This window comes from Xenopus laevis, chromosome 4L (genome assembly GCF_017654675.1).
Source record: "Xenopus laevis strain J_2021 chromosome 4L, Xenopus_laevis_v10.1, whole genome shotgun sequence".
Taxonomy (NCBI): Eukaryota; Metazoa; Chordata; class Amphibia; order Anura; family Pipidae; genus Xenopus; species Xenopus laevis.
The window spans coordinates 15655251-15678696 of NC_054377.1; the positions used below are offsets into that span (position 1 = coordinate 15655251).

The 23446-nt window shown below is 41.1% G+C and overlaps 1 protein-coding gene across 1 annotated transcript; it reads right to left on the reverse strand.

The window, feature by feature from the left end:
* Nucleotides 1-1860: 1860 nt before the first annotated feature.
* ppp1r32.L (protein phosphatase 1 regulatory subunit 32 L homeolog) lies at nt 1861-23446 on the reverse strand. Its single transcript, NM_001095293.1, is given in 12 exon segments — nt 1861-1975; nt 2174-2298; nt 2613-2701; nt 3658-3750; nt 10277-10363; nt 12599-12667; nt 16001-16107; nt 17268-17331; nt 17522-17650; nt 19943-20096; nt 21915-22053; nt 23308-23446. Coding segments are annotated over 11 exon segments (1155 nt in total). The 5' UTR covers nt 23414-23446; the 3' UTR covers nt 1861-1975; nt 2174-2180.

Below are 23446 nucleotides of genomic sequence, written 5' to 3' on the forward strand. Positions count from 1 at the left end.
ATATCCGGCAAATACAGATGCTTGTGTAGAATGGCCGGAGTTATTGTAATGTGCTTATACAGTGCTGCCACAAACAAACCTTTTCTTCATATCTCTAAAGAGAATTCCTGATTGGCTGTCGCCACTTTACATCTCTGCATAAGTGAATCTGACAATTAGAACTGTGCATTTGATTTTAGTCATGGATCTTTAATATCTATGGGCACGGTTGTATCTTGGTAATAAGACTATAGTTGTGCAACCGGTCAGTGTCCGTGACAGCCCCAAATACTTGCTAAAGTATTAGGACTTTTCACCCTGTGAATCATTAGCTATTCGTGGTTCCTAAAAATTGTACTTGAGCTGAAGGTTGTTGTTCCTTTAACTACTGTATATTCAGTACAACAGGTTGTATCTGGTAGCTGGGTTTGTGGGCTCTGACAGAATATTGAGCTGTATTGCTGAACATATCATGGGTATTATGTGACTGCTTCTCCTGGTATGTAATTGTGTTCTCTCTCTCTCTCTCTGTCTGTCTTACTCTCTCTTTCATTGTTCACTGTTTCATTGTTTCACTGTTACTATAGGCACCATCTCTCCCTACTATACCTGCTATCCCACAGTCACACTCCCTTCCCAGAGACTATTACCCCACTGTTACTATAGACACCATCTCTCCCTACTATACCTGCTATCCCACAGTCACACTCCCTTCCCAGAGACTATTATCCCACTGTTACTATAGGCACCATCTCTCCCTACTATACCTGTTATCCCACAGTCACACTCCCTTCCCAGAGACTATTACCCCACTGTTACTATAGACACCATCTCTCCCTACTATACCTGCTATCCCACAGTCACACTCCCTTCCCAGAGACTATTATCCACTGTTACTATAGGCACCATCTCTCCCTACTATACCTGCTATCCCACAGTCACACTCCCTTCCCAGAGACTATTATCCCACTGTTACTATAGGCACCATCTCTCCCTACTATACCTGCTATCCCACAGTCACACTCCCTTCCCAGAGACTATTATCCCACTGTTACTATAGACACCATCTCTCCCTACTATACCTGCTATCCCACAGTCACACTCCCTTCCCAGAGACTATTATCCCACTGTTACTATAGACACCATCTCTCCCTACTATACCTGCTATCCCACAGTCACACTCCCTTCCCAGAGACTATTATCCCACTGTTACTATAGGCACCATCTCTCCCTACTATACCTGCTATCCCACAGTCACACTCCCTTCCCAGAGACTATTATCCACTGTTACTATAGGCACCATCTCTCCCTACTATACCTGCTATCCCACAGTCACACTCCCTTCCCAGAGACTATTATCCTCACTGTTACTATAGGCACCATCTCTCCTTACTATACCTGCTATCCCACAGTCACACTCCCTTCCCAGAGACTATTATCCACTGTTACTATAGGCACCATCTCTCCCTACTATACCTGCTATCCCACAGTCACACTCCCTTCCCAGAGACTATTATCCACTGTTACTATAGGCACCATCTTTCCCTACTATACCTGTTATCCCACAGTCACACTCCCTTCCCAGAGACTATTACCCCACTGTTACTATAGACACCATCTCTCCCTACTATACCTGCTATCCCACAGTCACACTCCCTTCCCAGAGACTATTATCCACTGTTACTATAGGCACCATCTTTCCCTACTATACCTGTTATCCCACAGTCACACTCCCTTCCCAGAGACTATTATCCACTGTTACTATAGGCACCATCTTTCCCTACTATACCTGTTATCCTATAGCCACTGTCCCTGTACCAGTTTTCAAACCATGCTTGAATCTCTACATCATATGATCATAAAACATGAATACAATTGATGTGAAGAACGGGTGGCGTATTTATTATCCAGAGTATCGTCCAAAATGTCTCAAGGTGCTTGATACTCCTTTCTCAATGCTTCATCTTGAAAGATGCACTTGATTCTGATTTTCTTCCTACAGGGAAAAAAAAAAGATTAAAATCTGCTTAAAAAAAAAAAAATTAAATGAAGAAAGGTCGAATGAGTGTCCAACTTTTGAAGCTACTCGTACTGTATCCAAGTAGCACTAAAGTAATAAAAAGGTGTTGCTTCCCCACATAGCAATAAATGGTTTTGGCTACTATACAAAATGATGAATAAACTTGGCTCTCACCCTCGGCTTAGATACGAGGAACGTGATCTTCGTTGTTTAAAGAAAATCCACTGAAATGTTGTTTCTGGATCCCGCCTCGTGTCCAGCCTTCTCTGTCTCTCCCAACTGGTTTTGGATCAGTGAATCTGGCACCAGGGAGAAAAAAAAGATTCTGTTGTTGAATTGGGGTTATTGTAAACTAGGGGTTCTTAACCTTTAACTCGGGGAACCCAAGATAATTGGTTCAATCATATACCTTATTTAATTGCAAAAACTTTCCCTTTACTAAAGGGAACCCAATTTAACTTACAGGTTAAGATGTGGGATAAAAAAAACCTGACAAGGGTCGCTGTTTCAAGCAACCAATGGAGGAGAAAACTAAATGACTCCATTGTGGTATATTTGTATTTTTTGGGGTGCATTTAAGATGAATTCTGGGTTTAGAGTTGGCATTTAGCACCTCATGTTGTAGTTGGTCAGATACTGCTGCGGTGGCTGCTGTTGTGGCTGCAGATAAAGGGAATTATTTTGACTGTATCCTGAAGGTTCCTACAGAAGAAAGAACAGGCAGTTATCAGAACCAGCACATGGACATTACATAAAAGTCAACTATTTCCATGTTTCCTATGTTTTTTTTGTTTTTTTTTTGCTGTGGTTTTCCACATATTTATTAAATGATTATTTCTTTTTTACTGTGTTTGATAAATTGGCTACCAAGTCTCTAAATCTTCATTCATAGCTTAGGCTTCAAACTGGCCACCTTGTAAGTAGTTTGGCAGAATGTTTTTCAGCCACCAAGTAGAGCAACACCCCCCTCCCCCCCACCAAAAAAAAGCTTCTTGTTTCCCAAACTTTCAAAAAAGAACCCGAAAAGATCACCTACAGGACTGTAGGTTGCTGGACTACAACTTACAACAGGCTTTAAAGGTGCCTTACCCTTATACATTTTACTGGTCTTGATCATTTCTTTGTCTAAAGTGAAACTCTAAATGTGTCATTACCCTTGAAGGGCTGGTGCACCTTTAAGTTAACTTTTAGTATGTTATAGAATGACTAATTCCAAGCAACTTTTAAATTGGCCTTCATTTATTTTTTTTATATAGTGTTTGTTATTTGCCTTCTGACTCTTTCCAGCTTTCAAATGGGGGTCATTGACCCCATCTAAAAACCAAATGCCCTGCAAGGCTACATATTTATTGTTATTGCTACTTTTTTTATGACTCATCTTGCTATTAGGGCCTCTCCTATTTATATTCCAGTCTCTTATTCAAATCAGTGCATGGCTGCTAGGGTAATTTGGACCCTAGCAACCAGATTGCTGAAATTGCAAACTGAAGAGCTGCTGAATAAAAAGTTAAATAAGTCAAAAATCACAAATAATAAAAAATGAAAACCAATTGCAAATTGTCTCAGAATATCACTCTCTACATCATACTAAAAGTAAATTTAAATACAAACAACCTCTTTAAATACATTTAATTCATTGCTCTGGTCCCTGTACTTACTTTTATACCCACAGAGACTTGTCCCAACATGTCCAAGTTTTGTCTATTGCTGTTTCCAGTGTCACCACCAGTCTGGGCACCAGGTTGGGAAGTCTGAGTGAGTCACATCACAAATTCAATAAAAACAAAATATTAGTAGTAAAAGAAGGAAATTTGGTATCAGTGAGGGCAAAAGAAGAAGAATTTAGAGCTGCGCAATATGACTAAATTAGTAAAGTAGAACGGAAAAAGAAAATAACAGGTTTTCCAGATAATATATCTTTTCTTCAGGTCCCCAGGCAGCACACCAAAGAGATATAGGTCCTCCTACTAGGGACAGGAAACAACATAAAAACACCCTCCCATCCCGACATTCCCCTGTGTTTTTGTTTCCTGTCCTCTAGGGATCAGGTGAGTAGTATGGGCGTCCAGCAGGATTCCTATTTTTTTCTTTTAGGGCTACCGTTCACCCGTAGCTGCGGGTTCACGGTTTTTTAGTTCTCCTGGAAGGGGTTAAAATAAAGGCTCCAGCTGGGGCTTAGTGGTGCTTTCTGCGGGAGACAAGAATCCAGAGGAGTTACCTGCATGTGTGGCCTCCCTTCACGGTGAGCGGAGTGTCTCCCTGGTACTGGAGTTAAGGCGCCAGCTGGTGCTGTATCCGTGCGGCTGTTCATGAAGTTGGAGCCGCTTCTTCCTTGCGCTGGTGAGTTTCTTCCTGGTTGCAGCCGGCAGATCACGTGACGTTCCGGCGGTGCTCGCTGTATGCGGCTGAGAGAATAGCCGTTCCTCTTCTGCTGCGCTGTTGGATTACTTCCGGGTTGCGGGTCACGTGTTGACCCGGCGGTAATTTTTAAAAAAAAAAAAAAAAGCCGGTTTCTTTCTTTACCTTGTGGCCTCCCTTCACTGCGGCTGCTGTAGGGGTTGATTACTGCTCTGGTAGGTTTCACCCTTTTGTTTAGTGTCAGTGCCAATTTGTGGGGATGTTTGTAGACAAATTTGTTTTTTTGTTTCTCTTCCTTTTCTTTCAGCCATGTCTTCCCGCTCTGAGACCAGAGACCAAGAAGGAGAAAGGTCTAGAAGATGTGCATTATGCAAGGCTAGGCTTCCTCTGGATTTTCCGAAGAGAATTTGTCCGGATTGTTTTAAAGAAAATTTTCATCAAGAGGTGCCCGAATCTATGTCTCAATTCATGAACTGGTTTAAAACTAATATGCAGCAGACCTTTGAAATGTTTAAAACTGCTGCGCAGCCTCAACCTCAGGCAAGTACTTCTGAGGCCCCCCAGCTGGAGGCGCCCGACATACATGATATCTTGATGGATTCATCAGATGAGGAAGAAGTTAAGGAAGATGCTTATGTATTTTCAGTAGAAAATATTGACCATTTGGTGAAGGCTGTCAGATCCTCTATGGATCTTAAAGATGAAGATAAGCCTCGCTCGAAACAAGACCTGATGTTTTTGGGTCGCAGAAAATCTCCCAGAGTTTTTCCTGTGCATGAAGTTATTTCAAGCATCATTTCTAAAGAATGGTTGAGACCTGAAAAGAAATTATCACTGCCCAAAAAATTAAAGGCGTTGTTTCCCTTTGATGATAAGGTGTCGGCTGCTTGGGATGTTTCACCAAAGGTTGATGTAGAAGTGGCCAGACTGGCAAAGAAGACGACTATTCCTGTTGAGGATGGGGCTAGTTTCAGAGATCCGATGGATCGTAAAGTAGATGCTGCTTTCAAAAAGCTTTTTGAATCCTCTGCAGCAGGATTTAGGCCAGGTGTTGCTACAGCTTGTGTTATTCGCTCTATTAGGCTTTGGCTTACTCAGCTGGATCAAGATATAGAAGATGGAGTCCCCCGTGAAGATTTGAGGTCTTCAATGGAAATTATTAAGCTGGCGGCTGATTATTTGTGCGATGCTTCAGTGGAAAGCATTAGGATGGCAGCTAGGTCTTCGGCGTTGGCAGTAGCTGGTAGACGTGCGGTGTGGCTTAAGCATTGGGCGGCAGATCTGGCATCGAAGAATAGGCTGTGTGCCATGCCGTTTGAAGGCCCTTTTTTGTTCGGCAAAGAGTTGGAAGTTCTAGTTTCCAAATTGGGTGAAACGAAGAAGTTTTTGCCTCAAGACAGACGATTTTTTCCTCAGAAAATTTTTTTTCGGCCATCAAGTCAGTATAAAGGTTCGGGAGGAAGAAAGAAGACTTTTTTTCGCTCCGTACGTGGCAGGCCGGGGAAGCCTCAGAAAGGAGGAGTTAAGTCTGAAGGATCCCGCAAGACGGATCAGTTCTGACGCCAAATTATTCAGTCCGGTTGGGGGAAGACTGCGTTATTTTTTTCACGAGTGGACAAGGATCACCAGCGATCCTTGGGTCCTAAGTATCATCAAGGAAGGGTACAGGCTCGAGTTGGCCTCTTACCCAAAACCTCGTTTTCTTTGCACAAGAGTTCCCAGGGAGTTTGTGAAGAGAACATTTCTTCTCAGGGGAGTTCAAGAATTTGTGCAGTCCCGTGTTTTGGTTCCTGTTCCACGAGGCGAGGAAGGAAGAGGGATCTATTCCTCCGTTTTTTTGGTCCCCAAGCGGTCAGGCAAATTCCGGATGATCATCAATTTAGTTTATCTCAATACCTTCATGAAAAAGATTCATTTCAGGATGGAAGGCGTCAGATCAGCAGTCTCAATTTTGCAAGAAGGAGATTTTATGGCTACAATCGATCTTCAGGACGCCTACCTCCATATTCCGATTTGGGAGGAACATCAGCAATTTCTGAGGATTGCCATCAGAGATCAGCACAAGACAAGTCATTATCAGTTTGCGGCTCTACCATTCGGTCTGTCCTCATCTCCTCGAATATTCACCAAAGTCTTGGTGGTGGTGGTGGCTTTTCTAAGGACCCAGGGGATTCCGATTGTGCCTTATTTAGACGACTGGCTAGTAAAAGCGTCCTCCAGCAGTCTTCTTCTCAGTCATCTCCAGAAGACGATTTCCTGTCTAGAGACTTTAGGTTGGAGAATCAATTATCAAAAGTCCAGTCTCAAGCCGTCTCGGAAGAAACAGTTTTTAGGGGTCCTGCTGGACTCAGATCAGAGCCGTACCTTCCTTCCTCAGCTGAGGAAGATCAGCCTGTGCAGGTCCCTGTTTGGTCTCTCTCAGCAGAGAGAAGTCCCAGTCAGGCAGGCCATGTCAGCTCTAGGAACGATGACAGCAACTATAGAGGCAGTGCCTTGGGCCAGACTGCACATGAGGCTTCTTCAGAGAGCAATATTGAGAGTTTGGGATGGCACAGAGAGTTCTCTGGACAATCTCATGAGGTTACCCCTTCATGTGAGGCACTCGCTCAGTTGGTGGAAGGACCCAAACTTGTCCAGGGGTGTACCATGGGTCATAAAGGAATGGCTTATTCTCACCACCGATGCCAGCGGGCAAGGGTGGGGAGCGACTCTGGAGCAGAATGTCTGGCAAGGCATGTGGTCTCCCCAGGAAGCATCTCTCTCTTCCAACCACCGGGAGCTCCTGGCTGTTTGGAGAGCTCTCAAAGTAACGGCACACTTAACCAGAGGTCGATCAGTAAAGATCAGAACAGACAACACCACTGTAGTGTCTCATCTGAACAGACAAGGAGGGACTCACAGTCAGAGCTTGCTGGAGTTGGCCCTCAAGATCCTCTTTTGGGCAGAGACGCATCTCCAGACGCTACAAGCAGTGTACATAAAAGGTTCGGACAACTTCAGAGCAGATTTTCTGAGCCGAAGGTTGGTATTGCCAGGAGAATGGTCTCTAAGTCCATCAATCTTTCAGATGTTGAGTCAGCGGTGGGGTCGGCCGACCACAGACCTTATGGCTACGAGACAGAATGCCAAGGTGGAAAGGTTTTATTCCCAGTTTCCACAGGACAGACCAGTGGCAGTGGATGCCATGCTTCAATGTTGGGGAGGCAGTCTGGGATACATTTTTCCTCCACTTCCGATGATTACCAGAGTTCTGAAGAAAATCAAGCTGGACAAAGCCAGAGTCATTCTGGTAGTCCCATACTGGCCCAGGAGGGCTTGGTTTTCTCTCCTGCTGGAGTTGGCGGAGGAAGATCCTGTTTTGTTGGGCTCCAGCAGAACTTTGCTTCACCAGGGGCCAGTGAACCATCCGGATCCCAGCAGACTAGCTCTATCAGCGTGGATCCTGAATGGCAGTCGTTAACACAGCAGGGGCTATCGTCAGAGGTTATTGCCGTCATGGTTCACAGTCGGAAAGCAGGAACTAATAAGATCTATTCTAGAATTTGGAAAAGATTTTCTTTTTGGTGTGGAGACCGCTCTATCGATCCTTACAAGGCTTCTGTTCCTCAGATACTTCAGTTTCTGCTAGAGGGGTTTCATATGGGATTGAAACCAGCTACTCTTAGGGTTCAAGTGGCGGCTTTGGGAGCAATGAAAAGCATTTCGCTAGGTGAGAATCTCCTTATCAAACAGTTCATCAAAGCAACAAGTAGGTTGAAACCTACTATTAGGGATGTTTGTCCACCATGGGATCTCAATCTTCTCCTATCTGTGTTGTCCGAAGACCCGTTTGAGCCTATCTCCTCGATTCCTATTAAGCTTTTGACGCTGAAGACTATAATATTGGTCGCTCTCACTTCAGCTAGGAGAGTGGGGGAATTGCAAAGTCTGTCTATTGAAGATCCTTATCTTCAGGTATTTCCTGACAAAGTGGTGATGAGACTTCCTCCCTCCTTTGTTCCTAAAGTGGTTTCAGTTTTTCATTCTTCTCAGGAGATTGTATTACCATCCTTTTACCCACATCCGTTGCTTGATTTATTACCTGTCTAGATCAGCGCAGTTCAGGAAATCAAATAATCTTTTCCTCAATTTCTCAGGCCCATCTAGAGGGTTAGCTGCTTCGAAGCCTACGATTTCAAGGTGGTTAAAGCAGGTTATCAAATCAAACCACATTCGACTAGAGCAGTGGCCACGACTTGGGCACAGAGAGCGGAAGCATCGGCAGAGCAGATTTGTAAAGCTGCAACATGGACTTCGATGCATACGTTTTCCAAGCACTACAAGCTGGACGTATTTTCTTCAAGGGAGGCTGCTTTTGGCCAGAAAGTGTTACAGGCAATTTTTGTTCCCTCCCATTGATCTTTTCAAAATCTCTTTGGTGTGCTGCCTGGGGACCTGAAGAAAGATAAGAATTTCTTACCTGTAAATTGTCTTTTCTTCAGGTCCCCTCAGGCAGCACCATTTATCCCTCCTCCTAATTAAAATTCTGTCAAAGCAACCTCTGTGTGTGTGTGTGGATCTTGGTAACTAACACAGGGGAATGTCGGGATGGGAGGGTGTTTTTATGTTGTTTCCTGTCCCTAGTAGGAGGACCTATATCTCTTTGGTGTGCTGCCTGAGGGGACCTGAAGAAAAGACAATTTACAGGTAAGAAATTCTTATCTTCTGTAATTTGGATCGTCATACTTTAAGGGGCAGATTTATCAAAGGTCGAGGTGAATTTTTTAATGAAAAAAAAATCGAATTTTGAGCTATTTTTGTGTACTTCGACTAGGGAATCGTCCAAATTCGATTCGAATTTGAAAAAAATTGAATATTGAAATTTATCATGTACTCTCTCTTTAAATATTCAACTGCGACCATTTGCCACCTAAAACCTGCCGAATCGCTGTTTTAGCCTATGGGGGACCTCCTAGAACCTACCTACTTGGAGACAATTGGTGGACTTTGAAAAATCGAAGTTTTTGTTGGGAAAAACGTTGAATTGTATTCGATCGATTGTGCTATTAATTCGATTCGAATACGGACCTATTCAACCCAAAAAAAACTTTTTCGGTTGGTCTTTTTGAATTCAAATTTCGAAGTTTTTTCAATTCGAAAATTCGACCCTTGATAAATATGCCCCTACATCTACTAGAAAATCTTGTAAACTAAACCCAATAGGCTGGTTTTGCTTCCAATAAGGATTAATTCAATTACATTTTTAAAAAATGTGGATATAATGGAGTCAATGGGAGATTTTTGCCAAATTGTATATGATGCAGATGTTTTTCTAATCTCACTATATTGGAGTTGATCCTTAGCCATTAGGGATGGGCGAATTTTTTCGCCTCGTTTCGCCGAAAAAAAGACGCCCATAGACTTGTATGGAGACGTTGGTCAAAAAAAAAAGACGCGCGACAAAATAATTTCGCCGCGCGACAAAATATATTTTTGACGCCCATAGACTTTAATGGGCGTCTGCGACATTTTGCTGGCGGCGAATATTTGGCGAAGCGAAACGGGTCAAATTCGCCCATCCCTGTTAGCCATACATGCCCAGGTTTGGTTAGGCAGCTTGGCCAGTTTTATCCATATTGGGCATATATATATATATATATATCAGGTTGGGTTCACTTTTAAAAGACCACCCTGCAAACCTGTCAAAATGCAGAATATCTGTCCAATCTAAAAACGTTATCTGCCAATGACCAGCCAGTGAATGGTGGATCAGCCAATGAAATGAAAAGAAAAGGTCTGTTGTCCCGAATGAATGGAACAATATAGTGTGACCATGTACATTGCCAGTATTGCTGTATCTATCCATTCGGCCTGCAGGCTGACACTTTGTATAATGCATTTGGTTCACCCAAGGGCAACTAGTAGAAGAGTGAACCTCACATTGACACTCAGCGCTGTGTTGGCCTCGCGAGTAAATCCGCTGTCCCTCTCTGCTTTCTTGGCCAAAACTGGCAATGGTTCTCTGCCCTACAAGAAAAGAGACACATATCTTTGGCACAACTTCAATTACATAGCGTCTGTGCAACAGGGTTTCGCACATTTTATTTGTAGGACCAGGTTAAATCTGGGCATCAGCTTCCTGACACGAATTCATTTAGGGTGGCTCGCTTTTAGGGTTGGGGCAGATTCGGGGAGATTTAGTCGCCTGGCGACTAATCGCCTCTTCTGCGGGGCGACAATCTGCCACAAACTGCCTCTTCTGCGGGGCGACAATCTCCACGAATCGGCTGCACTAATGCACTAATGAAGTCGCCCAAAGTTTCCTTGGGCGACTTCGGAAGTCGAAGCGCCGCAAGTGCATTAGCGCAGGCGATTCTTCATTCAAGCAGACAGGAGGCAGTTCGGGGAGATTGTCGACACGCAGAAGAGGCGATTAACGCCAGGCGACTAAATCTCCCCGAATCTGCCCCAACCCTTAGTATGTTATAGAATGGCTAATTCTAAACAACTTTTCAATTGGTCTTCATTTTTTTTAATAGTTTTTTTTTTTTTTAAATAGTTTTTGACTTATTTCCCTTCTTCTACCGCTTTTACATGGGACTCACTGACCCCATCTAAAAACAAAAGCTCTGTAAGGCTACAAATGTATTGTTATTGCTACGTTTTATTACTCATCTTTCTATTCAGACCTCTCCTATTCATATTCCAGTCTCTTATTCAAATCAGTGCATGGTTGCTAGGGTAATTAGGAGCCTAGCGACTGGATTGCTGAAATTGCAAACTGGAGAGCTGCTAAATAACTCAAATACCAGAAATAATTAAAAATGAAAACCAAATGCAAATTGTCTCAGAATATCACTTTCGACATCATACTAAAAGGTATTTAAAGGTTTTTTTTGTACCATTGTATATTACAAATACTGATTTTAGTGTATTGTAGGGGACACACAGAGACCCTTGAATAATAACGAGGTGCCTTGCGCTTATTGATGGCAAAAACTTCAATTAGATTTGTAGTAGCATCACAACATGGTACCCAATATGAAAAACCTTGATTCCAAGTGTTCTGGATAACAGAATCCATAGATGTAGATGTAGAGGCTCTCTGCCTTTAAATGTCAGCAAGAATAATGAGTGAAAAAAAGAGAAACCTGTCATAAATTATTTTCCAACTTGCAATGCTCTGAATCAGAAGGCACAGGCTAATTCTTTTATTTGTTGTTTTTATTCCATTTCCCTTTTGTCTCCCTTGCTATTATCCACAGCTCGGGGAGAGAGTACAATTCATGATGAATTTGACTGTGTACCCTGTTATATAAAGTGTGGGTTCCAGATCTATTATCATGTACAGGGATAATATTAGAGCAGGGTAGAGAGGGCATTTGCCCTGATCCCACAGCCTCAGTAGGGGCCCCATGACTATATTACATGTATAATTGCTATTTTCGTATTGCCTTCTGCTTTCGGGGCTCCTAGAAGTTGCCATTCAAATTGCCATTTTGGGGCGGTAACCTTGCAGCACTGCATTAGACCCCATCTCTAGCCCTGATTGACATGGAGAAGTAACTTTCTGTTAAAGGTGAAGGAAAGGTAGCGAGTCAGTTTATTGCCAATAAATAAGGCACACTAGTGCAAGTTATAACACTATATTTATTCTGCAGAATGCTTTACCATACTTGAGTAAACAGCTCTAGAAGCTCTCTGTTTGTTTAGGATAGCAGCTGCCATATTTTATTGGTATGACATCACTTCCTGCCTGATTTTCCCTGCTCAATCATAGCTATGGGCTCAGATTACCTGAGTAAACAGCTCTAGAAGCTCTCTGTTTGTTTAGGATAGCAGCTGCCATATTAGCTTGGTTTGACCTCACTTCCTGCCTGATTCTCTAACTGCTTGCTCATAGCACTGGGCTCAGATTACAGGAGGAAAGGGGAGAGGAGCAAACTGAGCATGCTCAAGCCCTAGCCCTGGAGGTTTAAGCTGAAAACAGGAAGTCTGATACAGAAGCCCATGAGTACATAACAGAAGGAAAGAAATACTGTTTCTTTTGACAGAGGACTCAGAGCAGCATTACTTTGAGGACTTACTGGTGTATTTATATAGACCTTTCTGATAAAGCTTACTTAATTGTATCCATTCCTTCTCCTTTAACCCCTTTCCCTAAAATTTTGCCAATAATGTTGTAAAGTTTAAATTCCAGCTTCTCAGTTATCTGTTCCATTGTCCTACTCCCAATAAGCCATAAATAAAAGTCAAATTCACCTGTAGTGTAGTCAGTGGCAGGAAATCTGTCTTGGTTATACTTGATCCCATCATACGGTGGTATCCTCTCTGCCATACAGAAATAGACAGTGTTAGAAGTCTGGGAGCTTGGGGGTTATTGCATCCAGTCTATCTTTTTTTTTTTAAATATTTTTATTTGTACATTTATTAAAAATGATATACCGGTACATGGCAGTACATTTTACATCATTAAAAGTACTAGCAATCTTGGACTGCCCTTTTATACATTTGTTGTTAGAGAGTAAGTGTGTGGAGCAGGCTTGGGCTTAGGATCTGTGGTCGGTCCTTCTGTGGGGTCCACACAAAAGCTCACGCAGAGTACAGATGCGCTAAGAAGTTCTCTAATTCGACCCACAGTGGTGTTGTACGTGAAGTGTTGGAATCTGAGCTATTTGGGAAGCTATAAAGTCATTTTTTAAGTTTGGTATGGGGGCACTCAAAACAAGTACCGTATATACTCGAGTGTAAGCCATCCCGAGTATAAGCCGAGGTACCTAATTTTACCTCCAAAAACTGGGAAAGCTTATTGACTCGAGTATAAGCCTAGGGTGAGAAATGCAGCAGCTTCTGGTAAGTTTAAATCAAAAAATTGAGGGTTTCTGCTCCCATTGGAGGTGCCGGCGTCTCGTTTTTGAATGTCAGCGACCATTCTTAGACGCCGGTGACCGTTTTTGCGCTTGACCTGACTATAAGCCGAGGTAGAGTTTTTCAGCATATTTGGGGGCTGAAAAACTCGGCTTATACTCGATTATATACGGTAAGAGGATTTTTGGAAGTAACATCATTTTAATTGCCGTAATCCTTCCTATCCAGGAAATATAGTACTTGCTCCAGTCTTATAACGTCTTTTGTAACTTTTTGTAGATGTATGGGTAATTAGCTTGATATAGCTGGTTATAAAGTTAGGTGAGCAGGATACCTAGGATTGTAATATATTTCTTACAGCAGTGGAAGTAAAAAGTTAATTGTTAATAGTTTTATATTATGTTATATATTAGAATAACTAATTCTGGAGAAAGGTTTATGTTTATGGCTTCCGTTTTTGAAGGGTTCAAAACAAGACAGAAATAGACCCATGTGGGATGTGAGAGGGCGAGGAATCGGTGCAGTGACATCGTCTGTGAATAGGCTCAGGACATGTTCATTAGGTCCCATTTGTAAGACATGTATATCTGGATCTGTTCTGATTGCTATTGCCAATGGTTCGATCATCAGTTCAAACAGCAAAGGGGCAGCCCTGTCTTGTTCCTCTGGCTATAGGAAACGACGTGGGCGATGAATGTGGGCATATAGTAATCCTGCCTAGTGGGTTGTGATACAGTGCTTCAATCCACTTGGTAAATTTAAGACCAAACCCCCACTCTTGTAGTGTGCAATATAGATACGGCCATGCAACCGAGCCAAATGTGACTATATGACTATATATGACTATAGTGACTTTATATATCGCATCTGCTGCTTGTCGCCCTTGAACAAAACCCACCTGGTATCTGGGGATTATGGAAGGGAGGATTCTATTTAATCTTTCAGCCAGTATTTTGGCTAGGATTTTTATGTCAATGTTTAATACAGATATTGGGCGAAACTTTTTACAATCCGTAAGATCAGTGTGAGGTTTCGGGATAGGATATTGGCTGTGAGGATTTGTTGTGGCAGGGAGTCTCCCCATAATAGTTGAGTAAACATTCTGGTGAAATGAGGGGTTAAGACATGGGAGAATTTTTTATAGTATGTGGCTGTGAACCCGTCTGGGTCCGGTGCTTTGGGGAGTTTGAGGTCTTTGATCGCTGATTTGACTTCTTCTTCAGAGATCTCTGTATCCATAATGGATTAAAAATCTTCCAATATTTTAGGAAGCTGTAATTCCCTAAAGGAGTCCAGCTGAGTTTGTGTTGTGGGGGTTGGGGAGGCGTATAGTTGTTTATAAAACCTGTAAAACGCTTGAAGGATTTTAGGTATGGCATTGGTAATTTGCCAATGCCATACCTAAAATTTGTAGAGGTTCTAAGATTTGTTATTGGGGTATAGTCTAGCCTGTTTCTCAGTCTTCTAGCGAAAAGCCTGCTAGGTTTGTTATAGTAGAGATAGAAGCGATGTTTAGTCCATTGATCCTAGTTGGGCTTTAGATTACTAAATCTAGCTATGTCCAAGCTCTATTAATATGGCTTGAAAGGTCAATTTCTGGGTCTCTAGTATGGGATGTTACCAAGTCCTCTAGCTGTTTTGTCAGTCTATTTCCGAATTACGGAGTTTTTTCTGTAATGCATTTGGATCAGATGACCCCTTATGACTGATTTATGGGCTTCCCATACCGAGAGGCAGTCACTGACCCCAGGTTATTAGCAAAATAATCTTTGATAACCTTCCCTATCTGGCGTTTTTAGCAGGAGATCATTTAAACGCCACTTGTTATAAGTTTAAGTAACCACCTGCATATCTTGTATGATAGAGGGAAGTGATCGGACCAAGGGACTGTTAACATTTTTGATGACTGAGGCTGGGAGGTCATCGACTGGAAAAACCAAATATGACCAATTCTTGCGTAGAGTTTATGGGGCGCAGAAAAATTGGTATATTGTTTAACACCCAGGTGGAGTTCTCTCCCATATGTCAAGTCAACCCATGCTGCTACATAATTTACCAATTTTGCTACCTTCTATAACGGAAAGCAACAATGTCAGGTTGGTTGTTGTAGAATTAGTCTGTCTGTCCCAATATTTGTCTAATACCGCATTCGTATCTCCTCCCATTATTAAGTTACCTTCTGGCCAGTTTGAAGCAAAGGCAACCAGCTTTTCAAAAAATTTTAAAATAAGGTGCATAATATATGATCACATAAACTTAATATCATTGAACCACAGTTTGAGAGCCAGGAACATACCCTATAAAATCTTCGTGTTTATCAATATCTTGTATTGGAAGGCCTGTTTTAAAGCAGATTGCGACCCCCTTAGTCTTAGAATCGCTATTTGCCATATAGACCAGGGGAAATCTTTTGTGTAGATACTTAGGATAAGATGATTTTGAAAAATGCGTTTCTTGGAGGTAGATAATATCTACCTGAGCAGAAGTATAGTATGAAAACGCCTTTTTCTGTGAATTCAGTCCTTGGGCATTATGTAAGATTATTTTTAGACTCATTTCGGGTTTTCATGAAATTTGCATCACCATAAATTACAGTTTCAGGGGGGGTGGGCTGGCTCCCATTCATGACAGAGTATGCATTAGCATCCAGTCTATCCTATACAGGGGAGGTCTCTTGCCTAGTTACCCAGTATATTAGGATTTGTGCCCTTTCATTGAGGGACAAATCCATTGATGGCTGGACATATTTAAAGACACTAGACAATATGGGTCGTGGTGTCTGTGGAAAATGCTTACTGGTGCGCTGTACTGTGAATAAGGGTCATAGTTTATTATTTCCATATTTGAACCTTCAGTGAAGCCTGAATTCTCTGTGGCTCCAATAATAGCAGAACGAGGAAAACCTGCGGGACGAGATAAGAAACATTCATATAGCATAAATATATTCATATAGCACCACCTGGGTTTGGGCTGGTGGAGCAAAAGAAGCTGTAATGATTCTTCCACATAGTTAGGCAGCAACTGAAGCAGGAATTGTGCGGCACAATAGATATAGGGGCTTGAAAGATACCACCGTGTTATTCACATACAGCAGGGAATGGTAATGATCTATCTCTCTATACCTATCTATCTATTCTATCATCTTTCTATCATCTATCTATATATCATCTATATCTCTATCTATCTATCTATCTATATAATCTATCCATCTATATATCATCTATCTATCTATCTATCTATCTATCTATCCATCTATATATCATCTATCTATCTATCTATCTATCTATCAATCCATCCATCAGTCTATATATCATCTATTTCTCTATATATCATCTATCTATCTATCTATCTATCTATCTATCCATCTATATATCATCTATCTATCTATCTATCTATCTATCAATCCATCCATCAGTCTATATATCATCTATTTCTCTATATATCATCTATCTATCTATCTATCTATCTATCTATCTATCTATCTATCTATCTATCTATCTATCTATCTATCTATCTCTCTCTCTCTATCTCTCTATCTATCAATCCATCCATCTATCTATATATCATCTTTTTCTCTATATATCATCTATCTATCTATCTATCTATCTATCTATCTAATCTATCTATCTATATATCATCTCTCTCTATCTCTCTATCTATCAATCCATCCATCTATCTATATATCATCTTTTTCTCTATATATCATCTATCTATCTATCTATCTATCTATCATCTATCTATCTATCTTTCTATCTATCTATCTATCTATCTATCTATCTATCTATCTATCTGTTATCTATCTATCTATCTATCTATCTATCTATCTATCTATCTATCTATCTATTATCTATCTATCTGTTATCTATCTATCTATCTATCTATCTATCTATCTATCTATCTGTTATCTATCTATCTATCTATCTATCTATCTATCTATTATCTATCTATCTATCTATCGATCTATCGATCTCTCTCTCTCTCTCTCTCTTTCTCTATTTGCAATTGTGTCAAAATGTTCAACCCCCATATTTCATTAGAGTAGAAAACAAAATGAGTGACTCACCAGGCCGATGCCCATTGCCTGGAGTAAATCTACTTTTGTATTCTGTAGACATAAACGATGGACCCTGTGACAACAACAGGAAAGTAGAACATGAGCAGCTTTCCAGTAAATACAGAAATTATGGGCCCCGCCATTTTTAGGTCCTCCAAATAGTCAAATGTATTATTACCGAGTAACATGAAGCTTCAGGTATTTTGTTTAGTGGTAATTTGTTAAGTGTGTATCTATAGAAAATCTTATTTATACAAACTTACATGATAGAAATTCTCAGTCTCTGGGGCCCCTTTTCCTTTGTGTGCAGTTAGCAGCAGTCGATGTACGGGGGGAACCCCAGTCATTCCAGTGGCACCCTGATCCCTCGTGTCAAAGTGAACGGACTTAACCTTCCAAAAGAACATTCATTAAAGGAACATCAGCCATAACCCAAAGCCAATAGTCCATTGCTGCTGCTTTCCTTATATCTTATAGACTACATTTCTTGATATTTTAGAACAAGAGGAAGATGAAAAAAACTTGGCACAGAGAAAGTACAGAAACACAGAAATATATTAAATAACACCTTTTGTAAATTATGGAATCTGCAAAGGCAATTGGTATTGACTGATAAGAGTCAAAAACTTCATACATACCTCCTAAGGGGCAAATTCACTAAGCGCCGAAGCGCCTAATGCTAGCGTCAATTCGGTAGTGTTGGGCATTTTCGTTACTTCGCAAATTCACTAACGGACGCTGGTGTAACTTCGCTAGTATTACTTCGCACCCTTACACCTGGCGAATTTGCGCAACGGAAGTAACTACGCAAATTCACTAACGCGCGCATTGTTCTGAACGCAACCTTTTACGCCAGACTTCCTTCGCCACCTCAGACCAGGCAAAGCGCAATAGAGTTGATAGGGATTGCTTCAAAAAAAGTTAAAAGTTTTTCTAAGTCCCAAAAAACGCTGGCGTTTTTTCTATATTATGGGTGATAGGCTAAAAAGGATCGAAAAATTTTTTGGGGCTCCCCTCTGTCCCCCCTACATTTCCTAACTCATGGCAACTATACAGTGGGCACATGTGTAGGGCAAAATAAAAATTTTATTTGATGTTTTGAAGGTTTCCCAGGCATTTGTAGTGCTGCTACATATTCCTCCATTTTAACTTGAATTTGGGGCCGTATGCAAATTAACCATCGCTAGCGTAACTTCGCTTCGCTTAGCAAATCAACGCTAGTGCAACTTCGCAACCTTACGCTACCCCTGAGCGCAACTTCGGATTTTAGTGAATTTGCGGAGCGCTGGCGAAACGTCTGGCGAAGTGCCGCGAAGTTACGCCTGGCGCAACTACTAGTGAATGTCCCACTATATGTTTGGAAATAAAAAGAGGGACAAAAAGAGCAGTGAGGTGAAAATGTTTTGACCACGCCCATTTTGTGTCTGAACCCCACAGGTTATGAAAGTTTGAACATATTTCTGTGTTTTTTTCAGTTATTACAGTTTTGCTCATGAAGGTGAATTGCCCTTTAAGCTGTGAGTCTAACTTCTCCCAAGAGACCTGATTACCTAAATTGTTACAATTACTTGTTACAAAAGTATCTTAGTTGCATCTGGTGGCTGTTCTGAGCTCTCTGTCAAAAGCCAATTGAGTTAAAAACTTTGTATCTTTTTCTGGCTGTTTAGTGCAGAAAAAGTCGGGACTTTTCAGTACAAATGTGGGACTGCGGATTGAGTTGTTAAAAGCGGGACTATACCGTTTAAAACAGGACAGTTGGAAGGTATGTTATAAATAAGTATGGCCTAGATATATATCATGTATTACATGAAATAAGGTGCCACCTCCTTAATTAAATGAAGATGTTACAACTGTGTAGTTGCATGAATTGTATAAAGGCACAGCACACAGGCACTTGACCTGGAGACCACTCACTACTGTTATCTGCCCGGTTGCTTACATTCTGGGCGCTCCTGACTCAACAAAGTTAGAAAGCGGCTGGAGGATACCAAACTCCTGTTGTATTGTTTTAAAAGTCGGACAGAAAGGAATTAAAGGAGAAGGAAAGCTAGCAAAGCAGATAATTGCCAATAGATTAGCCACAATAGTGCAAGTTATAACACTATATTTATTCTGTAGAATGCTTTATCATACCGGAGTAAACTGCTCTAGAAACTCTCTGTTTGTTTAGGATAGCAGCTGCCATATTTCATTGGTATGACATCACTTCCTGCCTGATTTTCCCTGCTCAATCATAGCTATGGGCTCAGATTACAGCAGGGAGGGGAGGAGGGAGAGGAGCAAACTGAGCATGCTCAAGCCCTGCCCTGGATGTTTAAGCTGAAAACAGGAAGTCTGATACAGAAGCCCATGAGTACACAATAGAATGAAAGAAATGCAGTGTTTCTTTGGACAGAGGACTCAGAGCAGCATTACTTTGAGGGTTTACTGGTGTATTTATATAGATCTTTCTGCTAAAATTTATTTAATTTTAGCCTTTCGTTCTCCTTTAATAAGCTGCTTTCAACTGCAAATACAATTCCAAATAACTTTAAAGGGCACCTGTCATACAAAGATTGTTTCCCCTAATGGAAGTGTGAGCTAATTGAGCACCTACAATTAGTCCCTATATGTCCTCATGTAGTGTTTCAGCCTTTACCCCTTAAAGTGAACACACACACAATTTGCAAGTCTGACATACTCACAGCTCGAAACTTGGGATTTGTGGCCTCGCTGCTCTTATGGTAGCCGCTGTTTGGTGGGTGGAGTGTATAAGGGAGTGGTTCTGTGCCAGTGGGGACTTTCAGAGGCCCAAAATCTCTGTTAGTTACTGATGTGTAGTTGTTTCGCAGCATCAGCCTATAATACATGACAGAATTAAGCATCCACCAATGACATTGTGAGCTTTGGCTATTATTTGAGAGTGCACAACTAGATGCAAAAATACCATACAAAAAGTGTTTGGACCCTGTATCAATACATCTGTATTCGTTTTACCTGTAGCGCAAGGAAACCCTAAGGGCTGTTATGTGCCACATGTGCTTAAGGTCTTAAAGGGGTGTTTCACCTTTAAGTCAACTTTTAGAATGTTATAGAATGGCCAATTCTAAGCAACTTTTCAATTCATGCACTATTTTTTTTTTTTATAGAGTTTTAATTATTTGTCTTTTTCTTGACTCAAGCTTTCAAATGGGGGTCACTGACCTCGTCTAAAAAACAAATGTTGTAAGGATGCACATTTATTGTTATTGCAATTTTTTACATCTCAGCTTTCTATTCAGACCCTCTCCTATTCATATTCCAGTCTCTTATTTATATCAATGCATGGTTGCTAGGATAATTTGGACCGTAGCAACCAGATGGCAGAAATTGCAAACTGGAGCTGCTGAATAAAAAGCTAAATAACTCAAAAACCACTAACAATAAAAAATGAAAACCAATTGCAAATTGTCTCAGAATATCACTCTCTACTAACAGTTAATCCAGACCAGAACCAAAGGGAATATACAGGGTGACCCCTAGTATTGTTTTATTCTGCTTTAAGCTGTGTAGGGTGCCTTACACTGCATATCCCAACAACCACATAGTTTGAAATAGATATAATACTTCCAATTGCAAATTGTCTCAGAATATCACTCTCTACATCAATGATCCCCAACCAGTAGCTTGTAAACAACATGTTACTCACCAACCCCTTGGATGTTGCTCCCAGTGGCCTCAAAGCAGGTGCTTATTTTTGAATTGCAAGCTTGGAGGCAAGTTTTGGTTGATAATCCACATTAGGGGCTACCAAATGGCCAATCACAGCCCTTATTTGGCAGCCCAAGAACATTTCTTATGCATGTGTTGCTCCCCAACTCCTTTAACTTCTGAATGTTGCTCACGGGGTTCAAAAGGTTGGGGATCCCTACTCTACATCATACTAAAAGTTAACTCAAAGTGGAACAACCCCTTTAACTTTACACCTACCATTGGCAGTGCCTGTGTGTGCTCTTAGACCCAACAAATGTAAGTACAACATGTGAAATAGTATCTGCGTTACATATATGGTGGGGATAAGCAGTGTCAAACTAGGGAAACCAGGCCCATCAGAAAGCCTGAGTCAAGGGTCGACCACTCCCAATGTGAGGGTGCCCACGAGGACTAGATCCCAACTGGTTTTCTCTCTGTGCCCCAGAAGAAAACTATAAATAATACAGTTATTGGGAATTAGGGAATGCAGGATTCGTTTGGAATTCAGCCTTTTTCAGCGGATTCGGTCGAATCTTCGCGAAGGATTCTGGGTTTGGCCTAATCCAAAATAGTGGATTCGGTGCATCCCTATTGGAAATTGGGGGGAATCATAAATCTGAGCCTGCCTGCTTTTTATGTTTATTGACATCTGTTAAAACGTACCAGAAAGCATCAAGGCAACATATTGAATAGGGAACAAAGCAATTTGACTTTGGAGGCCAGAGGTTGCACCAATTCTTGGTTTCCATTTGGAGTTCCTTTACTGAATTAGTCCAATGCCAAAATAACTAACTTATATGTACTGAGATGAAGCAGTTGGCTGAAGCAAGTGCTAGCTGAGCTATAACACTCATCATTTGCTAGTGACACTTCTCCTGCCTGTCATACCCCTAGATCACTTCTTACACCCCTACAAGAAGACACTTGGCAGTTTTGTTGGCTCACCCCATGTTTGGATTATCCAGCCGGTCCAAGCTGGGTGAGTAATAGACCGCTGGCCGCAGGTTGGACTGATATCCCGTTCTTCTGTGAGACACCCCGGCACCCCGATGTGAGAAACCTCCCAGGGGTATATCTGATAAACCTTCAGCAGAATAGAAACAAGCAAGTCATTTAATTACTTACACAGTGAGGTTCAACTGATTCCCCAGAATACCAACCTGCAGGTCAGCTTAGCCTTTATATTCATTCCTACAGACAAGTGCAATAGATCGCAAACATATATATATATATATATATATATATATATATATATATATATATATATATATACATACAGTAGAACCTACATTTTTTATGGTTTTCAGAGGACCAGAAAAAAATTGTGCAATATATATATATATATATATATATTTATATACAGTATATATTGGTGGGACTTCAAACAAATAGTGTCAAATTAGGAAAAACTTAAAATCGGAGGATGTAATTTTGAGGTTTCACTGTACAGGTATGGGACCTATTATCCAGAATGCTCAGGACCTGGGGTTGTCCGGATAAGGGATCTTTTTGTTATTTGGATCTCTATACCTTATGTCTTCTAAAAACATTACCCAAAGGCATTATTTTACCTCCAGTAAGGATTAATTAAATCTTGGTTTGGATGAAGTACAAGGTACTGTTTTATTACAGGTATGTGATATGTTATCTGGAAACCCGTTATCCAGAATGCTCCGAATTACAGAAAAGCTGTCTCCCATTATAATCAAATAATCCAAATTTTGAAACATGATTTCCTTTTTCTGTAATAATAAAACAGTAGCTTGTACTTGATCCCAACTAAGATAGAATTAATGCTTATTGGAAGCAAAACCAGCCTATTGGGTTTATTTCATGTTCACATGATTTTCTAGTAGATTTGGGATATAAAGATTTAAATTAGGGAAAGATCCGTTATTCGGAAAACCCCAGGTCTCAAGCATTCTGGATAATCGGTCCCGATATTACAGAGAAAAAGTAAATCATTTTTAAATATTTGAATTTTTAAAAATGTGAGTCTGTGGGTGATGGGCATCCTGTAATTTGGAGCTTTCTGGATAACGGATCCCATATCAGGATTTGGTCAGGCAGTTTGGCTGAATGTAACCATACTGCCAGTTATCTTGGGGACCAACAATCCTGCGATCCTGGTGGTTTAAGAATTATTGTTCCTGACACCAAAAAGGAAGTTTAGGGAGCCCAAAAAACCTTATAAGCAAACTTTTGGGGGGCATTATTCTTTCTAATTCCACTGCACAATCACTGAAAGTCCCACCCTGTATCCACAAACCTCACAGCCCAATCCAAACTCTGTTTTTCTGTTGCATTTCATTAAATCTCATCCCATCGGCTGCCTTACCATAAGAGTTGTTATACGTGGTGCTGTAGCAATTCAGCGCGTCGCAGTTTCCCCCTAAACTTTCCCGAATTTGGGGAGACATGACACCGAGAGGAAAGCGCCCCATTGCAACTGTTTCTATGCAGAATCTTGCTCAGAC